Source organism: Emydura macquarii, unplaced genomic scaffold (assembly GCF_026122565.2).
Source record: "Emydura macquarii macquarii isolate MOO-44397 ecotype Brisbane River unplaced genomic scaffold, CSIRO-AGI_Emac_v2 contig_2897, whole genome shotgun sequence".
Lineage (NCBI taxonomy): Eukaryota > Metazoa > Chordata > Testudines > Chelidae > Emydura > Emydura macquarii.
This window is the reverse complement of record NW_027133034.1, coordinates 11,911,257-11,934,170: the sequence shown is the minus strand read 5'-3', so window position 1 is coordinate 11,934,170 and position 22,914 is coordinate 11,911,257. Positions and strand designations below refer to the sequence as shown.

The window sequence follows — 22,914 nt, the reverse complement described above, 5'->3', positions numbered from 1 at the left end:
AATATCTTCTTTTGGGCCAACTTCTGTTGGTGAGAAAGACAAAGGCCTTGTCTACACTAGAAAGTTTTGTCGATGCAAGTTACAGCGATGATCAAAAAGCTCTGTAATTACAATGCTTGTGCCTGTCCAAACAGCGTTCATTGTGTTGCTGAAGTGTGTCCATAGTTGGTGCTCTAGCATTGACATTGAGAGCAGTGCCCTGTAGGCAGCTATCCCACTGTACAACTTGCTATCTTGTGTCGCTAGAAGTTATGGGAAGGCGGAGAGAATCACAGTGCATCATGGGTGCGGGCTCAATGTCCCACGATGCAGTGATTTCCATCCCATCATTCCTGCATTTCTGATTGCATTTCGCGACATTTTTCAATGGCCCAGTTTCCCGAGCACCCACCATTTCTCTCTGAAAGGATGGATCCTGCACTGCTCTCCATTGTTGTCAGTGTTGTGAACACATTGTGGCTGGTCATGCAGTATATCATGAGCTCCCAATTGGAACTTGAATCCGAGGCACCTGACCTGCTGCATACCATGCAAACGAATAATGCTGGACTACTATTTGCATTCCCGGTGCACCGCCACTTTTGGTGCGTGAAACAAGCACTGAGCAGTGAGATTGCATTGTTATGCAGGTCTGGGGTGATGAGCAGCAGCTGCAGAACTTTCAAATACACAAAGCCACCTTTATGGAATTCTGTGTGGTGCTTGCCCCTGCCCTGTAGCGCAAGGACACCCGAATGAGAGATGCCCTCTTGTTGGAGAAGCACGTGGTGGTCACCATGTGGAAGCTGTCAACTCCAGACTGCTACTGGTTTGTTGCTAACCAGTTTGGAGTTGGGAAGTTCACTTTTGGATCTGTGTTATTGTAAGTGTGCAGGGCAATTAATCGCATTCTGCTACGAAGGACTGTGAGTCTTGGAAATGTGTGTGAAATAGTGGATGGCTTCACAGTGATGGGATTCCCTGCTTGTGGCAGGGTGATAGATGGCACGCATACCCCAATTTTGGCCCTGGACCATCTTGCGATTGAGTACATTAATGGAAAGGTGAACTTCTCTATGGTACTGCAGGCGCTTGTGGATCACCTTGGGCATTTCACTGACATCAGTGTGGGTTGGTCAAGGAAGGTGCATGATGCATATATCTTCAGGAACACTGGCCTTTACAGAAAGCTGCAAGCAGGGACATTCTTTCCAGACCAAAAGATTCCAGTGGGGAATGTTAAAATGCCCATAGTGATCCTGGGAGACCCAGCTTTACCCCTTAATGCCATGGCTCATGAAGTCTTATACAGAACCTGGATAGCAGCAAGGAACGTTTCAATAACAGGTTGAGCAGGTGCTGAATGACTGCTGGCAATGCCTTTATGGCAGGTTAAACCTAAATGAGGAAAATATTCCCATGGTTATAGCTGCCTGCTGTGTGCTCCATAATATATGTGAAACGAAAGGTGAAACGTTTCCCCCTGGGTGGAGCACAGAGGCAGATCGCTTTGTGGCTGAATATGAACAGCCAGATGTCAAAGCTATTAGAGGGGCGCAATAGGGGGCCATTTGAATAAGGGAGGCCTTGAGGAACTGTTTTGACAAGGAGCACTTATAAGGTGACTTTGTAAACACAGTGCCATGCTATGACTACTATCCAGCTTGTACTGTGTATCAAGGTGAGGTGCAACCACAATGTGCAAGAGACAAATAAAGACTGCTTATTCTTCACATATTATGTCTTTATTAGATAACAGTGATTCACAACACATACGAAAAGCTGGGCTGGAGGGGGAGAAAGCAATGAGGGGCAGAGTGAGCTATTAAAGCTGGGTGTAAGTCCAGCTATCATTCTGGAAACTTTCTGAAGGTGTACGAGATGGGCTGGGAGTTTGGTAGGAATGTGTGGGTGCAGTTTGTGGGGGCATGGAAAGCAGTTTTGGATTGGCCGCAAAGGAGGGTGAGGATGCATGAATTCAGTCTGCAGGATTGAGTGATTTTAGCAGCTCCATTTGTTCCTTTTATTATGCGCTTGTGACCTGCTATCACTTGCTCCTGATTTTCCCTCCTCTTCTGCCTATCAATTTTATGATTTTCGGACACAGTGTGTCTCCATGCCCTCCCTCCCTCCCTCCCCCCCCCCCCCCACCTCAGAGGACTGGAGGAGTTCTTGGAACATTTCTTCTTTGCTTCTCTGCAGGTACTCGGCAGGTGTGGGGGGGGTTTCCCCTCAAAGGCACAACTGTAAAAGCACAGTAAATATTGTGAGTGCAACAACACCATTGATGCATTACTGTAAAGTACACCTCTTTCTTACTGTCCCCATGAAAGCGTACAGCTTGACGATCAACCAGGGCATGGTAAGTTGTGCCCTGGGAAGGGGACGCTCAAGTTGGGGAAAAGGTTCTGGGTGGTTGTTTGGGGTGTTGATGCAGGTATATAGGGACAAAATTTCAAATTGTGTCACCGTTTTCCACAGGTGGGGGCCATAGAAACTGATATCTTACTCCTGAGAGTAAGTAGGGTTGCTTGGGTGCATCTCCTCCATGAGAGCAGCTTCAAACTGGGTCCCTATGCTGCTCTCCTGTGTGCTGCTTTGGTCCCTGCACAAGTGATTGCCAGTTGGTGTGGAAAGTTTCCTATAATGGAGGAAGAAACAAAGCAGCTCTGCCGAGGAATCTCTGTCAGAGGATTGGCGAGTACCTCCAGGAAAGTTTCATAGAGACCTCTTTGGATGATTCCCATGAAATCTCAGTGTGTATTAACATACTTTTCTGCCGCACTACCTAGCTAAACGGGAATGGGAAGCACATGCAAACACAGTTACTCTTGTGCATTTCTATCCCTTCAACCGTGTATCAGGTAACCAAGTCAAGGACAACTGTACCTCATGTAACCAAGCAGCATCTGCTCAAAAAATCACTTACCCGCGGTCACCTCTCTGCATGCCAGAGCTGTAGGGATGGGACTGGCTCAAATCCTCCGAGGTCGAGAAGAGGTCCTGGCTCCCTATGTCAGCAAATGACCCGGTCCCTTGCTCTGCCTCTTGTTCACGACTTCTTCGTTAGAGTTGCATCTGCTGTCCACTGCCCCGGGCCTGCGGAGGTATCCATGGGTCTCTTGGCGGTGGAGGTGGGATCGCTGCCGAGGATGGCAGAAGTGGCAGGTCTTTGGCTCTGCACCAGAGTAACAGTTTGACTTCCTAGCCTTCTGGTACCCCTGCCGCAACTCCTTGATTTTCGCATGACACTGCAGCGTGTCCTGTTCACAGACCTTCTCCATTACATAAGAAATTGCACTGTAGGTATTATAGTTCCTTCAGCTGCAGCAGAGCTGGGACTGCACAGTCTCCTCTCCCCAAATGTTGATCAGATCCAGAAGCTGCAGTGCGCTCCAAGCAGGAGAGAGTTTGGTTTCTGGAGCTGCCATGGTCAGCTGGGAAGATGAGATGTGAGCTCTCCAAGCCGACCAAGCAGGAAGTGGAATTTCAAAAATTCCTGGGACTTTAAAGGGGGAGGGGTAGATGGCTGTTGGCAGTGGAGTTCAAACTGATGGCCAGAACAGTCAGGATGGGCATTGTGGGACTCTTCCTGGAGGATATTTACTGAAACAGAACCAAGCTCTTTTGCTTGACGGAAAGACATTCCTTTGCAGTCAGGAGTTTCCTTCTCTAAGCCTAGTTCCAGTTTTTGAGAACATGGGTAATTGTTTATTCGTATGTCTGCAAGTAAGCACAAGCCTTTCTTCTCAGACCCTAAGCAGACGGACAAAGGTTTTTGAGCCATCAGTGATTGGCAGTGATCGGCAATGTCCAGCATGGCTTCCTTCACTTGAATCAAACTAGCATCACCGTGTAGGATGCTCAGGCCAGTCCATTGTTCTTGGAAGAGCTGAGTGGTTTTATGCATGCTTCAGTGAGGCATGAATTACCTCTGCTTTTAGTATTTGCCATGGGTCTGTTTCAAGCAATGTGACACACACATTTGGGAATATTAATAGCAGAGCTTCATAACCATGCATGTGATATTGCAAGAAGCATACTATCATAACAATAATGTTCAGTATGTCATGAGCATTCCAAAAACACCTTACATGACATACTTTGCATTAAACAATACACAGTCACACTGTAAGGGTGAACCTGAATGATACCCAGTCACACCGTAAGGGTGCATGGGGTGCAGTGTGTCACAATGCTGTATTTTCTAAACAGAATCTCAGCTATCTTAAGTTTCCTACAGAAATTTTTCATTAAAGCCGTAGCTCTTAGTTCAAGCCTCAGTGCTAAGCTCCAAAGGGTCCAGTAGAGAAGGTGAAATTCTTTCTCCAATGTAAATTTTCTTGAAGCGAATGATCAATTTCCCTCATTGAGTTACCTCCCCCATGCTGCTTGGGTATCTGAATCTGGTTCTTTCTCAGATTGAATGAGCAGTGAAATTTTCAGTCCTTTTATCGATGGTAGTTTCTGGGTAGTGACCACCTCGGTCAGAAGAATAAGAAAGCTCTCTGTGCTTTTCCTTAGTTGTTCCTGTTCAGTCTTGCATAGTGATATGGTGCTTAGTCTGCCTGTCCTTCTCTGCCAGGACTCACAAGTTGGGAGATATAAGGCTGAAAGTCCACCTTGTAGAGCAGTCTATAAAGGCTGCCTCAGACCCAGAAGAACAGAATTTGAAGACCCACTCCACCCTCCAACCACCCCGCTGTGCTCAAGCTCTCATTGTCCAGTGCTCCATCAAGCATGCATGCGATTATAAAGACTTTGGTGGGCAAGGCAGCACTGAGACAGAATCTGGTAGCAGCATCAGTATTGACACCACCCTGCCACCAAAGCTGTTCTGTGAAGTTGACATCTCAGATTTCAAAACAGGCTGCCAACAGATGGCCTAAGCACTGTGCTAGGAGCTCAAGAAGGACCTTGGTGTCCTCTCTTAAGTGAGGAACAGGCAAATGTCAAGTTCTGCACATCATCAAGGACTGGTGAAAAAGAGCAGACTCCATTGCTACTGGGCTCCAAAGATGCTCCTGTAGACTCTGGCACTGAAAGCACAGGCTGAGACTGAAAGCACAGGCTGAGCAGAGTCGCTCCTGGCACTGCAGCATGTCACAGGACTAACACTAATTGGCACTGACAGTGCCCTACCAATTGGCATCACCTATAGAAGAGCTATATTCATCTTTGCCATCTCCAGGACACAACTTTTTCCTGGTGTCCAGCAGAGAATAGTCTCCTCTAGATCACCTGAAACAGGCAGGGCTGTCTTGAGGGCAGCTATGTCAGTGGGTCACACTCTGGTACAGTTACAATCAGTTTTCTCACATCCTGTGGTGTAGAGAATCTTCAAAGACCTTCTTCACACCTACCCTCCTATTTGAAATCTGACTCCTATGTAAGTCCTCAGCGTAATCCTTGTCCAACTCATGGAGCATCCATTTGAGCCATTTTTGCAGTGCTCATCACTATTAAGATATTCTTTCCATGACCAGTATTTTAGTTTGCAGAGTCAGTGAGCTCCAACCCCTTTTGACAGGACCACCGTACACATCCTTTCAGAGAGACAAGTTGGTGAAGGAGACCTTTTCCTAAGTTCATCCCTAAAGTGACATCAGAATTCCACCTGAATCATCAGTCACTTTACCAGTCTTCTTTCTGGAACTTCACTGTTCACTAAGAGAAAATAAAAACCTCATATTTGGATGTTTCCAGTGCTTTGCTTTACTACCTCAAGAGGACTAAGCCATTCAAGCTCTCTCTCTGTGCCTCTCTGTACCCATATCAGCTTGTCAAAATGTCAAGTCATCTTGTTTGAGAGAATTTCACAGTAGGTCACACAGTCTATTTCGTCTTTTCCTCTGAGGGGGCACTGGCCACAGGCAGTATCTTCTGCCTGCTTCAGAAATATGCCAGTCTCTGAGATCTGCAAGAAAGTCACGAGAAGCCATCCACTCGCTTTTGTTAAACATAATTCCTTTGATATGGTAGCCAGGTTGGATGCCAGGTTCAGGAGAACAGTGCCGTGATCATTGTTTGACTGACACTGTTGAAAGTCCTCATTCCCACTGATCACAGAGGATGCTACTTGCCGATCACCTAGAGTGAAATCCACACTGACACATGCTCAAAGAAAGAATAGTTACCGACCCTATAGTAACTGTGGTTCTTTGAGGTAGTGTAATCAAAGTGAATTCCATGACCTGCCCTCTGTTCCTGTTTTTGAAATCTTTAGCAACACAGGCTTTGAATTGCAAGGGAATTGGTTGTAAGGAAGGGTTGCAGCCATCCCCCCCTTCATGTCCTCATATTGGGAGCACGAGAAGGCACAGGGCACATGATGGCCCCAATGGACACTGCTAGTCAAGAAAATCCAGTCTCACATGCATGAAACGCGTGTACACCTACAGTTGATCCATGCTTACTATAAATCTTGAAGAACTACAGTTACTGTAGGATAAGCAACTGTTCCCTTTAGTGCATAAGTCCCTGCTTAAGCAGTTATACTGCAGTGCAGTCTTTTGCCCCTACCTCTTCTGGTTTTTCTTCTCCCGCTCCCTAAATGCAGTTTTGATTGTGTGAATTATATAATTCCATATTTTTATTAACTTCTGTATGGCATGCTGTAAATATGTGTGTGCAAGCAGAGATAAGACAGAAACAGGGTTGAAAATAGTTGAACCAGATTCTGTTTGTTGTAGGATATATGGACTTGCGTTTTTTTGTGTATAAAGTGTCTTTACTGCTTATTGTTTAAATTTTTTTTTCATTAGCAATGTAGCAATTTGGAGATAATTTTAATCACATGCCTTATAACAGTGGTGTGTTCAATAATATTTAAAATCTTTGACTTCCAGAAGCATAGGACTGTAATAGGGTTGGTTGGAAAAGAAATAATTATTTGTTTAATTTCTCTCCTAAATAATTTCATACCAGGAATTTTTTAAATTGAAATGGTACTTTTGAAGGTGATAAAATTACTTTAATTGTTAAAATGCAAGGTGTGCAAACAGCTGAATGCTAATTGTATTGAGTGAACATTCAAAGCACAAACCAGAAACAGGACATTTAGAACTTCTAGCGAGTGGTACACAAGATGCCTCTATTACACTGATCTTAAACAAACTAGGAAATTATGTAGGCTCATTAAAACGTATATTAAAAAGATCCCAATGCACACAACAACAAAACTATAGTTAGTTAAATGTGTATGTTTGATAATCATTTCTGCGCAGAGATGTTAGTCAGTGGGAGGCCAGTGATGGCCTACAGGCTTGTTGACATTTATTGAAGAATACTGGTTTAAATCAATATTAACATCTTTGATCACCTGGTCAAAATACAGAAGTTACTTAATGGAGCTTGTATTTTTTTTCTGCAGGCTTTTCCAACAAAGTACTTCTAAATGATACTATTTATTACATCCTGGATGACAAGTATATTGAGGACAGCATAAATCATTGTAGGGGATCATTTTAATGTTATACTTTCTTCTCCCATCATTTCTAAAGCTCTTTGAGTAATTCTGTTTTATATTATAATTAAGAATAATAGTATTTAATAAGCTAATGTTGTATCAGAACTTGTCTATTATTAAGTCCAGTTTTTGTGGGTTTACAGTACAACCATAACATTTTACTCTGGACTAGAATTTGATATATAAGTTTAGCCTCTGTTAAAGAGCAATTTAAACAATTTTAAAAAATATATATACATATACTCGTATTAATAACTAAATTGTGGAAAAGAGTCCACAAACCTGAATAAACCGACTATGCAGGCACACAAACTTGCTCAAAAAGCATGAGAATCAGAATCCTCAGCTTCAGCTTTCTAATAGTCTGTGTTTACATGGGCGGTGGCTCTACTGTTGTGTATGGTGGAGTCCCTGATATGGCCTGTTGTTTCTTACATACATAGGATTGTGGGTTAGTAGGACTGTGTAGTGCATGGACCTGTTGGGTACATCCATGCATTTCCTTTGATCCAATCAGCAGTCTACCCCCCTGTGGTCCTGAACAGAAAGCCTCAATGGAGCTTTGTTGTGCAGTTAGTTGGTGTTCACGGAGTCTTCCTATGTATGTGCTCTGCTGCCTGGTTCTACTGTGCAGCAGCAATGTCACATTGCCAAAGCATCTGGTGTCTAATACACCCATATATGGGTCCCCAAAATTTGCACCCCTGTTATGAATAACTTTTACAAATCCATAATTGAAATTTGCAGAGCTAAAGTTCACTTACTTGTGTATATATAGGTAAAGTTATAATAAAATAGTAATAAATCTCATCTAACAATGGCTTGTTATTATGGCTAATGATATTAAAGAAAAATACAAAGATGGATATTTAACTAAACAGTTACTGCACATTAAGTGTAATTACTATTTTAAAAGATTCACTGTGCTATGCATGATTTTAAAGATCTGAATACTATAGGCTTGAATATTTTTAATACAATCTGTGCAGTTCATTGTGTTAGTTCTTCTACACTTTTATTTGTTTTTTTTAAATTACTATTGAAGGAAATGAACACACAAGAATTACATGTGAATAATATTAAGATTGTTGACATGATAGAATATCTGATAGAATAGAGGCTTTTAAAGTTAAGATTGACGTTTGGGCCTTGGGTTTGCTGTTTTAACATGAATAGAGGATTGCTGTGTATAATTTTTGTCTATATTTTTATTTTATTTTTTAAATGTATCCTTATTTGCTTTTGTTTCTTCAGATGAGAGCCAGAAGACTCTAATGTGTTGCTTATGTTGTCTGTACAGCAGAGAACCACAGAACCCTGTGGAATTGAAGGCCAACAGCTGGATACTGGTAAGTGAATGAATCCTCCCCTTGATTGCTTTGAATTAAATTGATTATTTAAAGGTGCTACATCTATAGCATAGAGACAGTGTGTCATTTCAGAAACTGCTCCAAAGACAACATACATACATATTGTGTTGAAATATGTTCCACTCTAATTATAACACAGTCTATGCTAGCCTGTCTTTTTGAACGTTAAAAAGATGTGGAGTTCAAATTAGGGTAGTTTTAATGGCCTTTATACAGTGGAGCCCTAAATCTAGTAACTGCAAGTCAGGAACAAAGACCCGAAATCAGAAAGGAAGAAAATGCTATAAAAGAGAACCTTTCAATTAGGGTAGAATAAAATAATCTGGAGACATGCCATTGTTTTGAAAACAATTTATATTTGCTCTGTAATTTAGCTCTTTTTTGTTGCTTTTGTTTTTGTTTAATCTTTTTGCCTATGGAGAAGCTAATTGTATCCAAACTTTCTTTAGAGACAGTTAGTGAAAGAAAATGCTTGTGTGCAGATTTATATTTAATGAGCTATAAGAAATAATGAATCCTTAAACCACTTTAATGCCACATTCAGGGCTTAATGTAGGCACATCTGTTGTTCACATTTTATGCACTTACTCTCTGAGCCAAAAAAGCAGATGACTGCTTAAAGTTAGGCATGTGCTTAAATGATTTGCTAAATTGGGGACTTAGAACAAAAAGCAAATAGAGTTAGATGAGTGTAATTTCATTGGACTGACTTGCACACAAAACAAGAGATAATAAAAATATTGATGGAATGGTTAAAAGTCTCAAATATGTAGGCCTTCAGGGTAGTAAGTAATTGAGCTGATATAATTTATCATTTAAATCTTTGCTAATGTTGCAGAGTTTTTAAGGTTTATCAAAGCAGTTCATTTATTGATTATACATTTTAACTCATATGTATTCTTCTCTAGATACTATAATAAAAAAATTACTAATCTTAAAAAAAATAAGAGCCTGATAATGCAAACATGTATGTAGGTGAATAATTTCATTCGTGAGATCTCCGTGGGGCTTCACACATCAGAAGGTAACTCATGTGCTTAAATATTTGCTGGAATGGAGCCGAAATCATGAACTCCTTAGTAATTCAGCATTAACCAAAATCACCTTCCTTGGTTTCCTTCTTATCCTTATATTTATATATAACAATTTACCTTTATTGGCTACCTGAGGGACAGTAGTGTAGATTGATTCTTCAAATGGAAATTAAATGCAGTCACCTTTCCAAGTCCATACAGAACAGCTTCTCTTTTGAAAAAATGAGAAGAGAAAAAATAGCAGCTAAATAAATTAAGAAAATGTATTTTAACTGCACAAACTTAATATACAGAGAAATGACAATGTATCAGTGCTAGTTGTGTATTTTTTCTGCTGTTCTGGTTGCTTATGCAAAAGGTATTAGTTTATTTTTTTTATGGCAGAAGAAACAAATCTATTCTCTCTGTAAATGGATTGTGATGGAAAAAATGAATGTATATTCAATCTGTACCATCTCTACTCTCACTATTTTTGAATTCTTTACCACAACAAATTGATGTAGAAATTCTGTCTTTGTAGAAGTCGTCCTGCTGGTTTGGGCAAGATTCTTCATAATGCTGTGGAATGTGCTTAGCTGCTGATCTGATCAGAAGCAAAATTCCGTCTGCTTCATAGCACTTGCTGTTGACTGTAACATATTAGCCAGCTAAGGGGAGGCTAGAGACAGACACTTATTTATCGACCATATCCACTTGCATATGTTGTTTTTAGATGAGTGTACACATATAACAACATCCTGTCTATTCTGTGAGTGCTCTCTTGGGGCCTGATCCAAAGCCTATTGAAGTTTGGATTAGGCCCATAGTGATATTGGAAGATCCTGTATTTTTACTTCCCTTTGCCTCTAAGCTTACTGCAGCACAGAGGAGAATTTGCTTTATGTATAATTTCAAGTTGTATTAATTTTATTTTCAACCCAGCGAGTTGTCAGGAATCACTTAACAACAGCCAAAGGCCACTTTATAGCTAGGAGATTAATTGTGTTCTATTATTTGGTCTTATTTATTTATTTGCACAGTGCCATTTGTGTTCATAGCTTTTTACAGACAATTAAAAATGACAATTTTCTGCTTTGGGAGGTTTGCAATCTATGATCCAAGGCCCACTGTAGTGCATAGGAATATTTCCATTGACTTTAATGGGCTTCGGATCAGATCCTAAATTAGACATAACATAGCAAGGGTTGATCAAAAAAGGATAAGGAAGTGGGTGTGGAAGGATAGAAGGCATGAATTTGACTGATGGTGAGATATTCTAATTGTTACATACTCAACTTGTAAGTTAATTTTAAAAAAAATACAAAATTTAAAATGTATTATCTTAGAATTTAGGGGTGGTAGCAGGAAGACTGTGGAGGAAGATAAATTAAAATAAATTACTTTAGGGATAGGATTAGTGAGTAAAGTTGCATAGTGCACAGGCTCAGATAAAATTTGAGATTAAAAGATTACTTTACAAGTATCTTTTACTTTTACAAGTACTGATGCTTGAAAGGATACAGTCAAGATATTTTCCACAATGGTAAAGTTCTCTTTTTCTCACTGTTTCCTTACTGTGCACCTTACTTTCAAGTTAAAATGTTCCAAACTGTTTTCCCTAAAGGTACCTAGTTAAGATAAATTGTTTTATTCCACCATCTTCCTTTCTAGATGGTATCATAACTTCAGTCAACATGATGCAATTAGGACCGAATAACTCCCCATTTGAAAATTTGAATCAGAAGTTAGTTTGTCATTTACATATTCAGTTGCTTGTGGAAACCAATTTGTCATATAGGTTTGCTTGTGACAGCTAGCATATTTTTATTTTTTAATTATTTTTTAACAACAACATTTTTTAATAAAGAATACTGAAGCAGTTGGGTTTTTTGGACTTGTGAACCCACATATAGTGCATTTGAAGTTGTTTCCTATAGCAACGGTAACTTGGCCACATTGGGACTATATTAATAGGGTACATAATTATATAAACATACATACAGTATGCAAAAGAAGACTGAAATATGGGATCCATATGGGAACTGTAATTTTGAACTTTCTGTCTCTGGTGTTTTTTAATTCTCTACAGTAATATTGCCTGAATGTTGTCTTTTCTGATTGTTTGGTTTTTCTGCGCTGAGTAGCAAAATGTGTTACTATATATTTTCCAAGAAGCAATTATCAGTAAAATGTGAAAACCAAATGGTATCTATGCTGAAATTCTTAGTGACTTAAGTAAGAAGCTAGAAACTACTACCCTTTTAATTTTAGGCACTCACCTGCACAGACTGACTTCTTTGAAAGTGTATCAAATATATATAGAACCCCATTCATAATGTGTCACACAGGCAACCAGTGAAGAAGATAGAAACATAGTTTATATGCATCTGTGCTAATGTAGCTCAAGGGTTGGTTGTTAGGATGGATTCAGTTCTTTAGCCACTGAACAAGAATAGCAAGAGAAAGTTCTACAGAGCACAGTGCTGGGATCAGTTTTATTTAACTTTTTCATAAATGACTTGGAAAATAGAACTAATTGAATGGTGATCAAATATAAACAATTGCCATCATTGTCATAGGGATGTTGTGTTATTCTGACTGGGAAGAAGAGATCTTACGTCACAGCTGAGAGGGGAGGTGTTTACAAGACAGTCTCTCTAGTATGATGCAGTACATATATGAATAAGTTTGAGAACCCCTGATCTTACAGGGTTTTGCTTAATTTTATCTGTCTTTGTCTGTAAGTCATCTTACAAAATAACAGTTTGATATTAACTAAAAGACATAGTATACACTGTAGTATTTTAGACTCATGTACTGTTTAAAAATTGTGTGAGGTTTTTAATGGTCTTAACAGAGTTGTAGCATGGGAATCCAGGATCCTTTATTTATCCACTAGCCAGATGTAGTGTAGGAAGCCCCGGTATGTGCTTCCACAGACTTTGCACCCAGGAAATCAACCATGACTTGGTGAAACCACTCTCTAAGAATGAAAGTGATTTAGTTTCCATATTAGCTGACATCTGGCCTGCTCTGAGCAGGGTTTTCTGAGCTATGCAGTATGTGTGGTTATGTTGTAACGTGGGCTGCTGCCCAGTAAAACTGAAGCAGAATCACCAGACTCATTTCGGTTATGCTGCATGTTAGTTTTGAACTGGTGTTCCAGAAACAAAAGACTAGTCCTGAAAATTCTTATCTATTGTTAACCTCTTCACTCCTCCATGCAGGCTTTTATTTCCCATAGAGGTTTATAAATGTAAAACCAGATTTTTAAAATTATATTCGTAAGGGTTAGTAGCATATTATCAGTGTTTTGTTGTAGTATTTTGTAAAGCTATGTGCACTTCAAGAATTAATTATGTTGGAAAAAGCAGTGGGAGAAGAATAGATAATATAACTGATAAGTCACATCAATCTTTCCTATATTTTTTCTTTGTGCAAGGTACCATCTCTTGATGCTTTGTTTCCTTATAAGGATTATCATGGATACAGTGGGATACAGTACATAAGGCTATGATGCCTATCAACAATAATACTTAATTTTTCATGGCCTTGTGTATGACTGGACTTCCTATTATGGAAATGTGCCATTCTTTTGGGTACTTGCACATACAGGCCACCATTCTGTTAACTATCTTGTAAGTGCATAACAACATTTCTTTAATGGTGTTAAATTGATAAAAAGATTTTAGTTATATTTCTGTAGCAATTGACTAATACAGTGTTTTTCAACCTTTTTTCATTTCTGGACCCTAAAAGTATTTCAAATGGAGGTCAGACTTCTTTGGAAATCTTAAACAGAGTTTGTGGACCTCCAGGGTCCACGGATCACAGGTTGAAAATCATTGGACTAATATATTCTCAGTTTAGTATGGCTACAATATATTTGTTGTCTTTCATATAAACTCAGAAACAAGTTCCTTTTACCTTTGTTATCCCACATCAATTTTTAGCTGAGGATTATGTGAGTTGCCAGTTTTGAGGCTCATATTTCAGCGTTAAAATTGTGATACAGATAATTTTGGTGTCCAAAGAATTTTTTGGTTTGTAAACAGATCTATATGGCATCTAAAATCCCATGAAAATATGTGAATTTGGGCAGTAAAATCACCATGCACAATTCTTTCCATTTTGAGGCTTGATACTGCAATGGGCAGTGTAGAGACGGACCATTGTACCTGAGCATAAGTTTGACTTAAATGTGTTGAAGTCATTAGGGTTCCTTACGCGTGCAAATATTTGCTGATTGCAAGATTAAGAGTTTAGAACGTATTCTCTGTTGGACAGAGATTTGCTCTATCCTTTGTACAGCAGAGAACACACTGTCAGCACTCAATATTTTGAGTGCCAATTTGGACTGTAAACGTGATAACTTCGCACCACGGGCACACAACATCTCCATTTTGTCAGATAGTACCATGTTTGCAGCAAAATGGCAGTTTTTGCCTATGGAGACTTCCTTAATTTTTTAAGAAACTAGCAAAACAAATGGAGCTGATTTTGGTAATGTATTGAGAGTTCAAAAACCCAAGCAAACATGTTTTACCACTAATTTTGTTGACAGTGACAATATTTTTGCACAGCCTTAGTTTTCATTAGAAAATATTTGAGAACCACTACATTTTAAATCCCAAATATTTAAAATCTACTCTTAAAAGATTTTCTGCTGTCCTGTATCACATCTCTAACCCTAGTAATAGCCCACTTTGACACACTAGAGTGAATATAGAGAACATTTTAAATTACCAGAATGAAAATTCTGTTTCCCCTGTAAGAAAGAAAGATACCTGTGATCTATACACCAGCCTGTTTGTAGTAACCCCAAAGTTGTTTGTTTATTTAACTTATTATGATAGAGTTCTATCTATTGTATCTATGAATTGCATTAGAGTGTTTTGGAGTGGGTTGCCACTAACTCAAATAGGCCAGATCAAAAAATTTACTGCCAATTAAGCACAGGATGTTTGAGATTTTTAGTGATGTTCTCCGGATGACCTGGGATTTTTTATGATCATCTTGACTTTTTCATTCAACTACAATTGTAATTGAATTGGCTCAGTTAATGAAACACTGACCTTTCACCTTGGATTGCACACCCAAGCCAAAGTCTTAAGTGAAATGAGTTTTAAGGCTTTTGCTTTTTGTGCAGTGAGTGGACAAATAGCATTCAGTATAATGCTGGAGAACTTGCTTAGTGTAATCCAGTATGAGTGCTGGGCATATCTCAAAAAGGATGTCTAAGGCTAAACCCCTCTGAAGATGAATTTACTCATACATTGGAAAGGATAATTTCCCAATGATGGATAATAAAAGAGAGCCTCTACTGTGTATTTCTGCATAGCAACTGCACCTGCACTGAGAGGTTCAGTTGCCTCCAACAATGGATTGATTTTGTGAGGGTTCTTTTTCCTCTTTGGTTCCTACATTGTTTCTGAACTGGCATTTTGAACTGTCCAGCTCTGTCTGACCAGTCTTCAATTCATTTATCATTCTCAGGAGGTGTTTGTTCCTGATTAGACACAGACAGCGGTATTCAAAGATAAGAAGATAAACAAATTTTTAGCAAATTGTGAGTGTAGCAAAATTAAAATTTCTAGAGTTTTAGAATTTAGGCGACCAATCTATTCCTCTTCCCTTAATCTGTGAGAAAATTCTGCAATCCACGAGAATGGGGTTCCTAAAATTTTCAAGTTTGTTCAGATGAGGCTTGATAGATCTCTCTCAGCATATCTGCAGTGTGCCCACTCCCAGCTATTTGATAGCATCATCAGCAGCTAGGTGAAAAGCCAGTGGCCCGCCGTCAAATTAAATTAGCAGGCACTCGTCAAGGATATGCAACATAGTCTGAAGTTGACTGCATCTATATTGTGGGTTGTTACAGAACCCCCATTTGAACAGATTGGACGCACAATTGCCCATCTTGTTCAAAACCAGTTCAGGGATGACCACAATCACCTTGGCAGGTCAAAACCTGGCAGGCAGATGGTTGGGTCAGTGACGAGAGAGTGATTAATGACTGTTGTTGCTGACTACTCATTATGCTAAGCAGATTCCACCGTCACATCCTGTGGTGGCATAAGTAACCATAAAAAGCATCTAGAAGAGAGGTGAACTGGCGGGTAGTTGAAGAGGTCTGAGTACAGAGGCAAGTTGCTGTTCTCATGAATCTTGTTCAGGAGCATGACAAAGGCCCACTCACGGTGCATATGGGGTGGTGCTATGTTACTAAGTATTGGCACTCATGGCAACGGAGTTGCACGTAAAGTCCTGGTAACAATGTTAAGCTCTACATCGACCAGCCTTGTATGAGACAAGCAACATCAAATGGGAGCACAGTACTCTGTTGTTGAATAGCAGAGGGCAAAGGCTGATGTTCTGAGCATCCAGGTATTTGTACCCCAGGTTTGAGCTGACCAATTTTCTGAGCAGGTTGTTCCAAGTGTTAACTTTGGCTGCTGTCCTCCAAGTGGTTGCAGTATGTCAGTGACTTCTCCAATGTCACTCCAAGGTAAACTGGGTTTGGTTTGTGTTACCTGCATTGGCTGCTTAAGAAAAAATTTAACTCATGGTTAACGTTTGCATTATGCAGATGAAATATGTTAGAAACCATCTTGGAGAAGCTTGGCTGCAGGCCCCATCGACTACAGTAGTATTCCATGAGCTTCATATCATCATTTAGAACTGTGTCAATTTCTGAGAAGGACTGAGCTTGATAGCTGCAGCAGATGTCGTCAGTATAGATAAACTTGTGTGACAGTGTTGCTGGCAAGTCATTGATGTACACATTGAACAGTATTGTTGAAAGAACCTTGAAGAAGACCGTTAATCTGACACTTCCAGGAACTGCTATGGTCACCCATGTGTACTCTGAAATGCCTATTTTGGAGGAAGAGCTCTACTACTTCAACTATCCAGTGTGGAACAACTTGAGAGAGTTTACACAGAAGGCCTGTGTGCCAAACCATGACATAGTGGAGGTCAAGTCCAGGAAGACTGCACCTGTCTTTAGATTTTGTTGTAAATCATTTTTGATAAAGGTGGTCAAGCCAAGATTTGATCGCAGGTGCTACGTCCTTTCCTAAACCGTGCAAGACATCGTCCAACTCGGGAGTGATTCATTGGAGGATCAAGCACTCAAAAACCTTAAAACACACTGACAGCAAGGATATAGAGCGGTAACTCGCCATGTTATGTGGGTCTTTGCCTGGCTTGAGAATAGAAATAATCTTCACTTGACACCAAGTGCATGGTAGCTTCTTCTGTGAGCCACTGAAATACCTGTGGTACAAGATGCTTAAGGAATGCCAGCAAGATGTTATCATAGCCCCGACACTGTGCCTGGTTTGATGGAGTTAAGGGCCTTATCTAGCTCATTCATTGACTGTGAATGGCTCTGGTTGACTCCTACCCACATTCTGATGTTGAAGTTGGCACCATTTGTCATATACTTTGCATTTAAATCACTTTAAATCCAGTGGAACCTTTGTTATCCGCAGTAGATGGTTTGAACTGCACTGGCCTTGACCAGTGGGTGGTTTTGGCCTGGAGGTTGTTGGGCAGCACACAGCCAGCAGATCAGGTTTCAGCACTTCTGCTTGGAATAAGTGAAGTCAAGCTTCTCCTTAAATTCCTTCCACTGAGTAAGCTTGGTGGTGTCCAGAGATTCAATCAGGTGGTCTGCAATGTCCATGTTGCCAGCTATTTCAAATTTCCTGAGCAAGGCTTTGGAATCAGCATTCATGCAGGGAGTGTAAATTGGTTGATAGCCTTGTGGTATAGCTGAATATGAGGCTATGTAAATGACTCCTTGGAATCGACGGTAGGCTTCATCAACGGGGATACAACATAACAGGATGGTAACCACACTGTTCCAGAACATTGCGGAACTTTTCCCAATCTGCTTTATGAAAATTCCACTAACGCTTGAATTGTACTTCGAATGATGGGTAGCTGGAACCCGATGTGGATGAGTAATAGTCTGTTGGCTGTGAGGGACGTTATCAAGTACTATACAACTTACTAGTTGTGGATGGTCATCTAGCGAACTGACCCAACAAATATTGGTTGAGTACTCTTTCGACCATCTAGCTGAGAGAAATGTGCCACATTGTTTTACATCATGAATCAACACAAAGTTGTTGTTAATCGCCCAATCCATCAATCGCTCACTGTCGTCATCTGAATCAGCGTACTCCCACTCAGAGTGATGACTGTTGAAATCTCCAAGAAAGATTGCTGGATGACAGATGAGTATATACCACATATGTTAATATACTGTGAAATTAGTAGAAGAGAAAAATTAGAAGAGAAGACAGAGAACGATAATGGTAGGAACCAGCAGGGAGATTAGTAGAAAACAGCAGTTGAGAAAGGAAAATAGGAAAGAAATATAAAGAAAATGTTTGTCATGTCCACCTTTTTTAGTTCATGCTTGGATTGTATGCTCTTTCAGGCAGGGACTATTTTTTGTTTCGTACAATGACAGCACAAAGCAGCTGGGACTATTAGGCCCTACTGCAATACAAATAAATAATAAAAGAAATAGTACAGAGTGCCACTTGGAAAAGATATAAGGATTTCCTCCATGTGTGTTGTAGAGGGATGTTGGTTGCTCTTCCCCCTCTAGGTCGGAGGGAGGCCACACCGCCTCACTTGATCACTGACTACTGATGATGTTAGCCAATTGGCAGTTAAGGGGGTTAGGCCTTAGCCCTCAGGCAGGCCAGGTTGTCCAGTCTATAGCCCCAGGGCCTCAGGCAGGGTGGGGCAGGCAAGCAGTCCATAGCCCCAGACCCTCAGGCAGGATGGGGCAGGCGAGCAGTCCATAGCCCCAGACCCTCAGGCAGGATGGGGCAGGCAAGCAGTCCATAGCCCCAGGCCCTCAGGCAGGACGGGGCAGGCAAGCAGTCCATAGCCCCAGGCCCTCAGGCAGGACGGGGCAGGCAAGCAGTCTATAGCCCATGGTAGGGGGTTGCTGCCACCCAGCGGGGGGATAGGGGGACGCGGGCACACCCGACTCCACAGTGTCCCAGCCCAGGGCCCAAACAGTGGGGGCAGTGCTCCACCACTGGGTCAGCAGGGAATCCCACTGTAATGCGCTGACTGGTGCACAGGCCCCAACACAGCCGAATAGCAGTCAGCCGCCCCTAGGCTGCTTCCTACTCTCTTCCCCACTTGTACCTGGGTCCACAGGGTGTCCTCAGTTACCCTGGGGTAGATGGCCAGCAGCAGTCCTGGCAGTTCCCTGCAGGCACAGACTCCCCAGCAGTCAGGGTATCTCTGGGTGCTTCAGTGAAGGCAGCAGCCTGTGTCCACGGAAGGTCCTTGGTTACCCTGGGATAGTTCACCAGCGGTTCCCCTGCAGGCACAGACTCCTCAGCAGGCAAGGTGCCTTTGGGCGCGTCAGCGAAGTCAGCAGCCTGGAGCGAGCCAGATGCATCCATCTCCCTCTCTGTCTCAATCCCAACTGAGCTGGAGGCCCTGCTTTTTCTACTTCCTGTCTCCCGCATCCACTTATGGTAGGAGGGGCAAGGTTGGTCTAGCTCCACCCACTTGGGTAGGGAGGGTGGCTTCTCCCCCTTTGGCTTGGAGTGAGGCCACATCACCTCACTACATATGTACATAATATGTGTATGTATTGTCCTAAATAGCACCACTGGGAAATGAAAAAAGAGAATAAACTGTCTGTATTTATTATATTTCCCCATTTGTTTGTCAGTTTCTATGTGAAAAAGTTTATTTTGAGAAGAGAGGGATTAATATTGTGGTTTTCTCATAATACAATATGTTAAGTACATCTGAAAAAAAGATGGTTAGGAGTTGGAATCAGGAAGGCATAACAGCTTTATTGCTGATTGATGAGCAATGAAGATATCTACTAACTTATCAATAATGTTGCATATTCTTATGTGTAAGTCAGATGTGTTGATTTGCGTGTGGGTTTGTTTTGTTCTTTGTATCATATACCTGTATACAGATGTACCTCTTTTGTGTAGCATTCTGGTAACGTCTCTCTTCCCAATAACGGAAACGGAATAATTTCAATTAATAATATAATCTTGAAATTATGAGACAATTTTCCTACTCTTCCAGTTTGTGTGGTATTATTTTGAGTCCCTACATTCAGTTGTTGTTTGCTCTCAGGAGCTTTCGGTGCTGGCAGATTTTTCTGGCACTATCTGTGCCAGTTAAGGAGGGTCACTAGTAGAAAAACTATTTTCACAGTCATGGCTAGTTCCCCTGTATCTGAATCCAGGTGATGGGACTCATTTGTTTCTTTGCGTGATAATTGTTCCTTGGTTGTTCTTAGGAAATGATTGCAGCAGTAGAGCTATACTTAGGTTTCTGTTTGTTATGTTGATGATGAATTATTATTATTTTCCAGTAGTGCCTAAAGGTTCTGTTATCTCCAGCTCCATCATATTAGGCACTGTACATGCCCAGAGTAGAAGACTATCCCTGCCCCAGAAAGCTTACAGTCTCAAAGACAGGTCAGGCAAACACCAACAACAACCAAAAACTTGCCAAAAATACAGATCTTGTAAATTACAGTACAGTTTCTTTCCTGTTTCTCCTTCAGATAACAGCCAGACTTTCCCCTTCTCCAGCTGCAGTACAAATCGGAGTTGTATGATGTATGACCTTATATCCAATGAACAGCTCCATGTTCCTACCCTACATCTCTTGTTTCTATCATAGTGCTGATTGTACTTTTACTGTCTGTCCTATCTGTACTTAAGAAAATTTTTGGTGCATATGTCATAGGACTATTTGGCTTGTTGTTCCCACTGCTTAATTCGTTATGTCACCTTTTCCACAATTGCTGGGTTTAACAATTTAACTGCTGTAAGCAGTTGTATCCATGCAAAATATCAGACACAACAAAGCAATCATTCTTTTACTTCTGACACCTTGTTAAACGAGGAAGCCATATGCAGTGCATTACCACAACAACTTTATCAAACTTACTAACTTGTGAATGCCAGCAGATGGCACTTAACTAATTACATGCATATGTATGCACAGGCGCACATGCATATAGCTTTTATATAGAATTCTTGTAGCAAGAATAATTTGGGTATTGCCAGCAATCAAATTGTTGGTAATAAAGTAGCAACCTGTCAGCCAAGTTCCATCCACAGTCCCAGAGTAGTTGGATGTTTTTGTTGTTAAAATGATTAGCAGAGTGTGACCGGTTGCCTTTAATCTGTCAAAACTTCTTATTTGATATAGAATTCAGAGGGAATAACAAGAAGAAAAAAAAAAAAAAAAGCATGGTCTCTTTTAAAAAAAAGACCTAACTACATCAGCCTGACTCCTCCAGCCAAGACCATGAACATACAATAGCATGATTAAGTGAGAACAAAAGGTAGACAGCCACCGGAGTTAGGGGAGCTTAACTAGACAAGAAGTAAACACAGTGGACCGAAAAACAGTTATTGTAGCTAGACCTTCAAAAAACATGTTTAAGTTATGAAAGATGTGCAGAAAAACTGAAAGCTACAAATTTTATTTAGTGCAGCAATTACAACTGAAAACAACTTTGCTGAAAAAGAAAGGAACATATGGGATCAGAACCTGTGGTCCATCTAGTTCTGCATCCTGTTTCTGACAGTGGCTAGTACCAGATGCTTCAGAGGAAAGTGCAAGAAACCATATAGTGGATAATTACAGAATAACTGGCCCATGGGAGCAGTTTCTTCCTTATTTGTGGTTTCCTACTTGCCTTGAGGAATGAGGATTTATCACTTCTTAACAATGTTTTTAACTGTAATGTAACTGAATGTTCTCAACACCCATATACATGTGTAATGCAATTATGAACTTTTCCTAAGATCTAGGATCCAATGATATTTTGGTATTTTGCAGAGACATTGCGGGAGGTATCTGTTCTTGGGCAGAGTCTAATACGATAGTAAGCTAATTACCTTAAAGAAACCTGAAAAGTGTAACACTGCTGTGATTCAAGAGGGAATGAGGAAGGATGTCATCACTCTTGAAGGGGAGAGGCTGACTGATAGGTTGCTCAGAGAAAGGGGTTAGAGGAAAAAATGGACAAGTTGTCCAGCGAGGATGTGTTTTTCATAAATGTAAATATGCTTTCTTACAGTAAGACACATTGTATACATCTAGCATAATTTTTCCAAGTATAATAATAACTAGTGATGACCTGTGGTTTTGCCACCGAAGTTTATGGCTTTATGGTAAGTATGAGTGAGGGTGGGTGAGTGTATGTGTTGTGCTGGGACATTTGTGTTGAATTGTATCAGTCGAATGAGGGGTTTGTTGCAGTGAGCAGCTGTGTTAGTTTGTGGTTATTGTGTATGAGAGTTGTGGTGTTGTGTGGATAGCTGTGTTGATTTATGTGAGTTTGTTTTGTGCCAGGATATTTGTGCTGAGTTGTGTCTGGGTAGGTTGAGTGGGAAATCTGTATTGATTTGTGTGGGGGGCAAATGAGAGGTGCGTGCAGCTGTGAGGAGCTGTGTGTTTTTTGGGGTTTTATGTTTGCTGGTTGTGGAGTTGTGTGGGTGGTTGCATTGAGTTGTTTGGGTGACAAATCAACCTTTGAAGATATATGGCAGTTGGACCAAATAATCCACCATCTGTGCAGTCTCTCTCCTATTACTGACTCACGACTGCCAATAAATAGTTGATTGCAAAATAGCTGTAAAGTAAGGGTGGTGATTGGTTGAGTTACTTCTGTTATCACAGTGGTCTAGTACTCTTGGCATAGAACATAGATACTAGTCTCACTCTTTTGTTATACAGTAGAACCTCAGAGTTATGAACATCAGCATTACGAACTGACCAGTCAACCACACACCTCAAAGCTGTATTAAGTCAATGTTCAGTTGTAAACTTTTGAAAGAACAACCATAACGTTTTGTTCAGAGTTACAAACAACCTCCATTCCCGAGGTTTTTGTAACTCTGAGGTTCTATTATATATAAATAATAATACTCAGCTCTTATAGTGCTTTTCATCCGTAGAGTGCAAAACTTTTTACAACGTATAAGACTAGGTATGTTATGCAGAAATATTGTTTTGGTTTAACCTTATCTTCTCTCTCTAATTAATAAGGAAA

At 40.6% G+C, this 22,914-nt stretch overlaps 1 protein-coding gene across 3 annotated transcripts in view; it reads left to right on the top strand.

The window, feature by feature from the left end:
• The window catches only part of FANCC (FA complementation group C), a 135,846-nt gene that overhangs the window by 31,936 nt on the left and 80,996 nt on the right, over positions 1 to 22,914 (top strand). For all 3 annotated transcript variants that reach the window (XM_067568985.1, XM_067568984.1, XM_067568983.1), the window contains one exon: positions 8,702 to 8,796. In XM_067568985.1, coding sequence (XP_067425086.1) covers positions 8,702 to 8,796 — 95 coding nt within the window. The remainder of the gene's footprint in view (positions 1 to 8,701; positions 8,797 to 22,914) is intronic.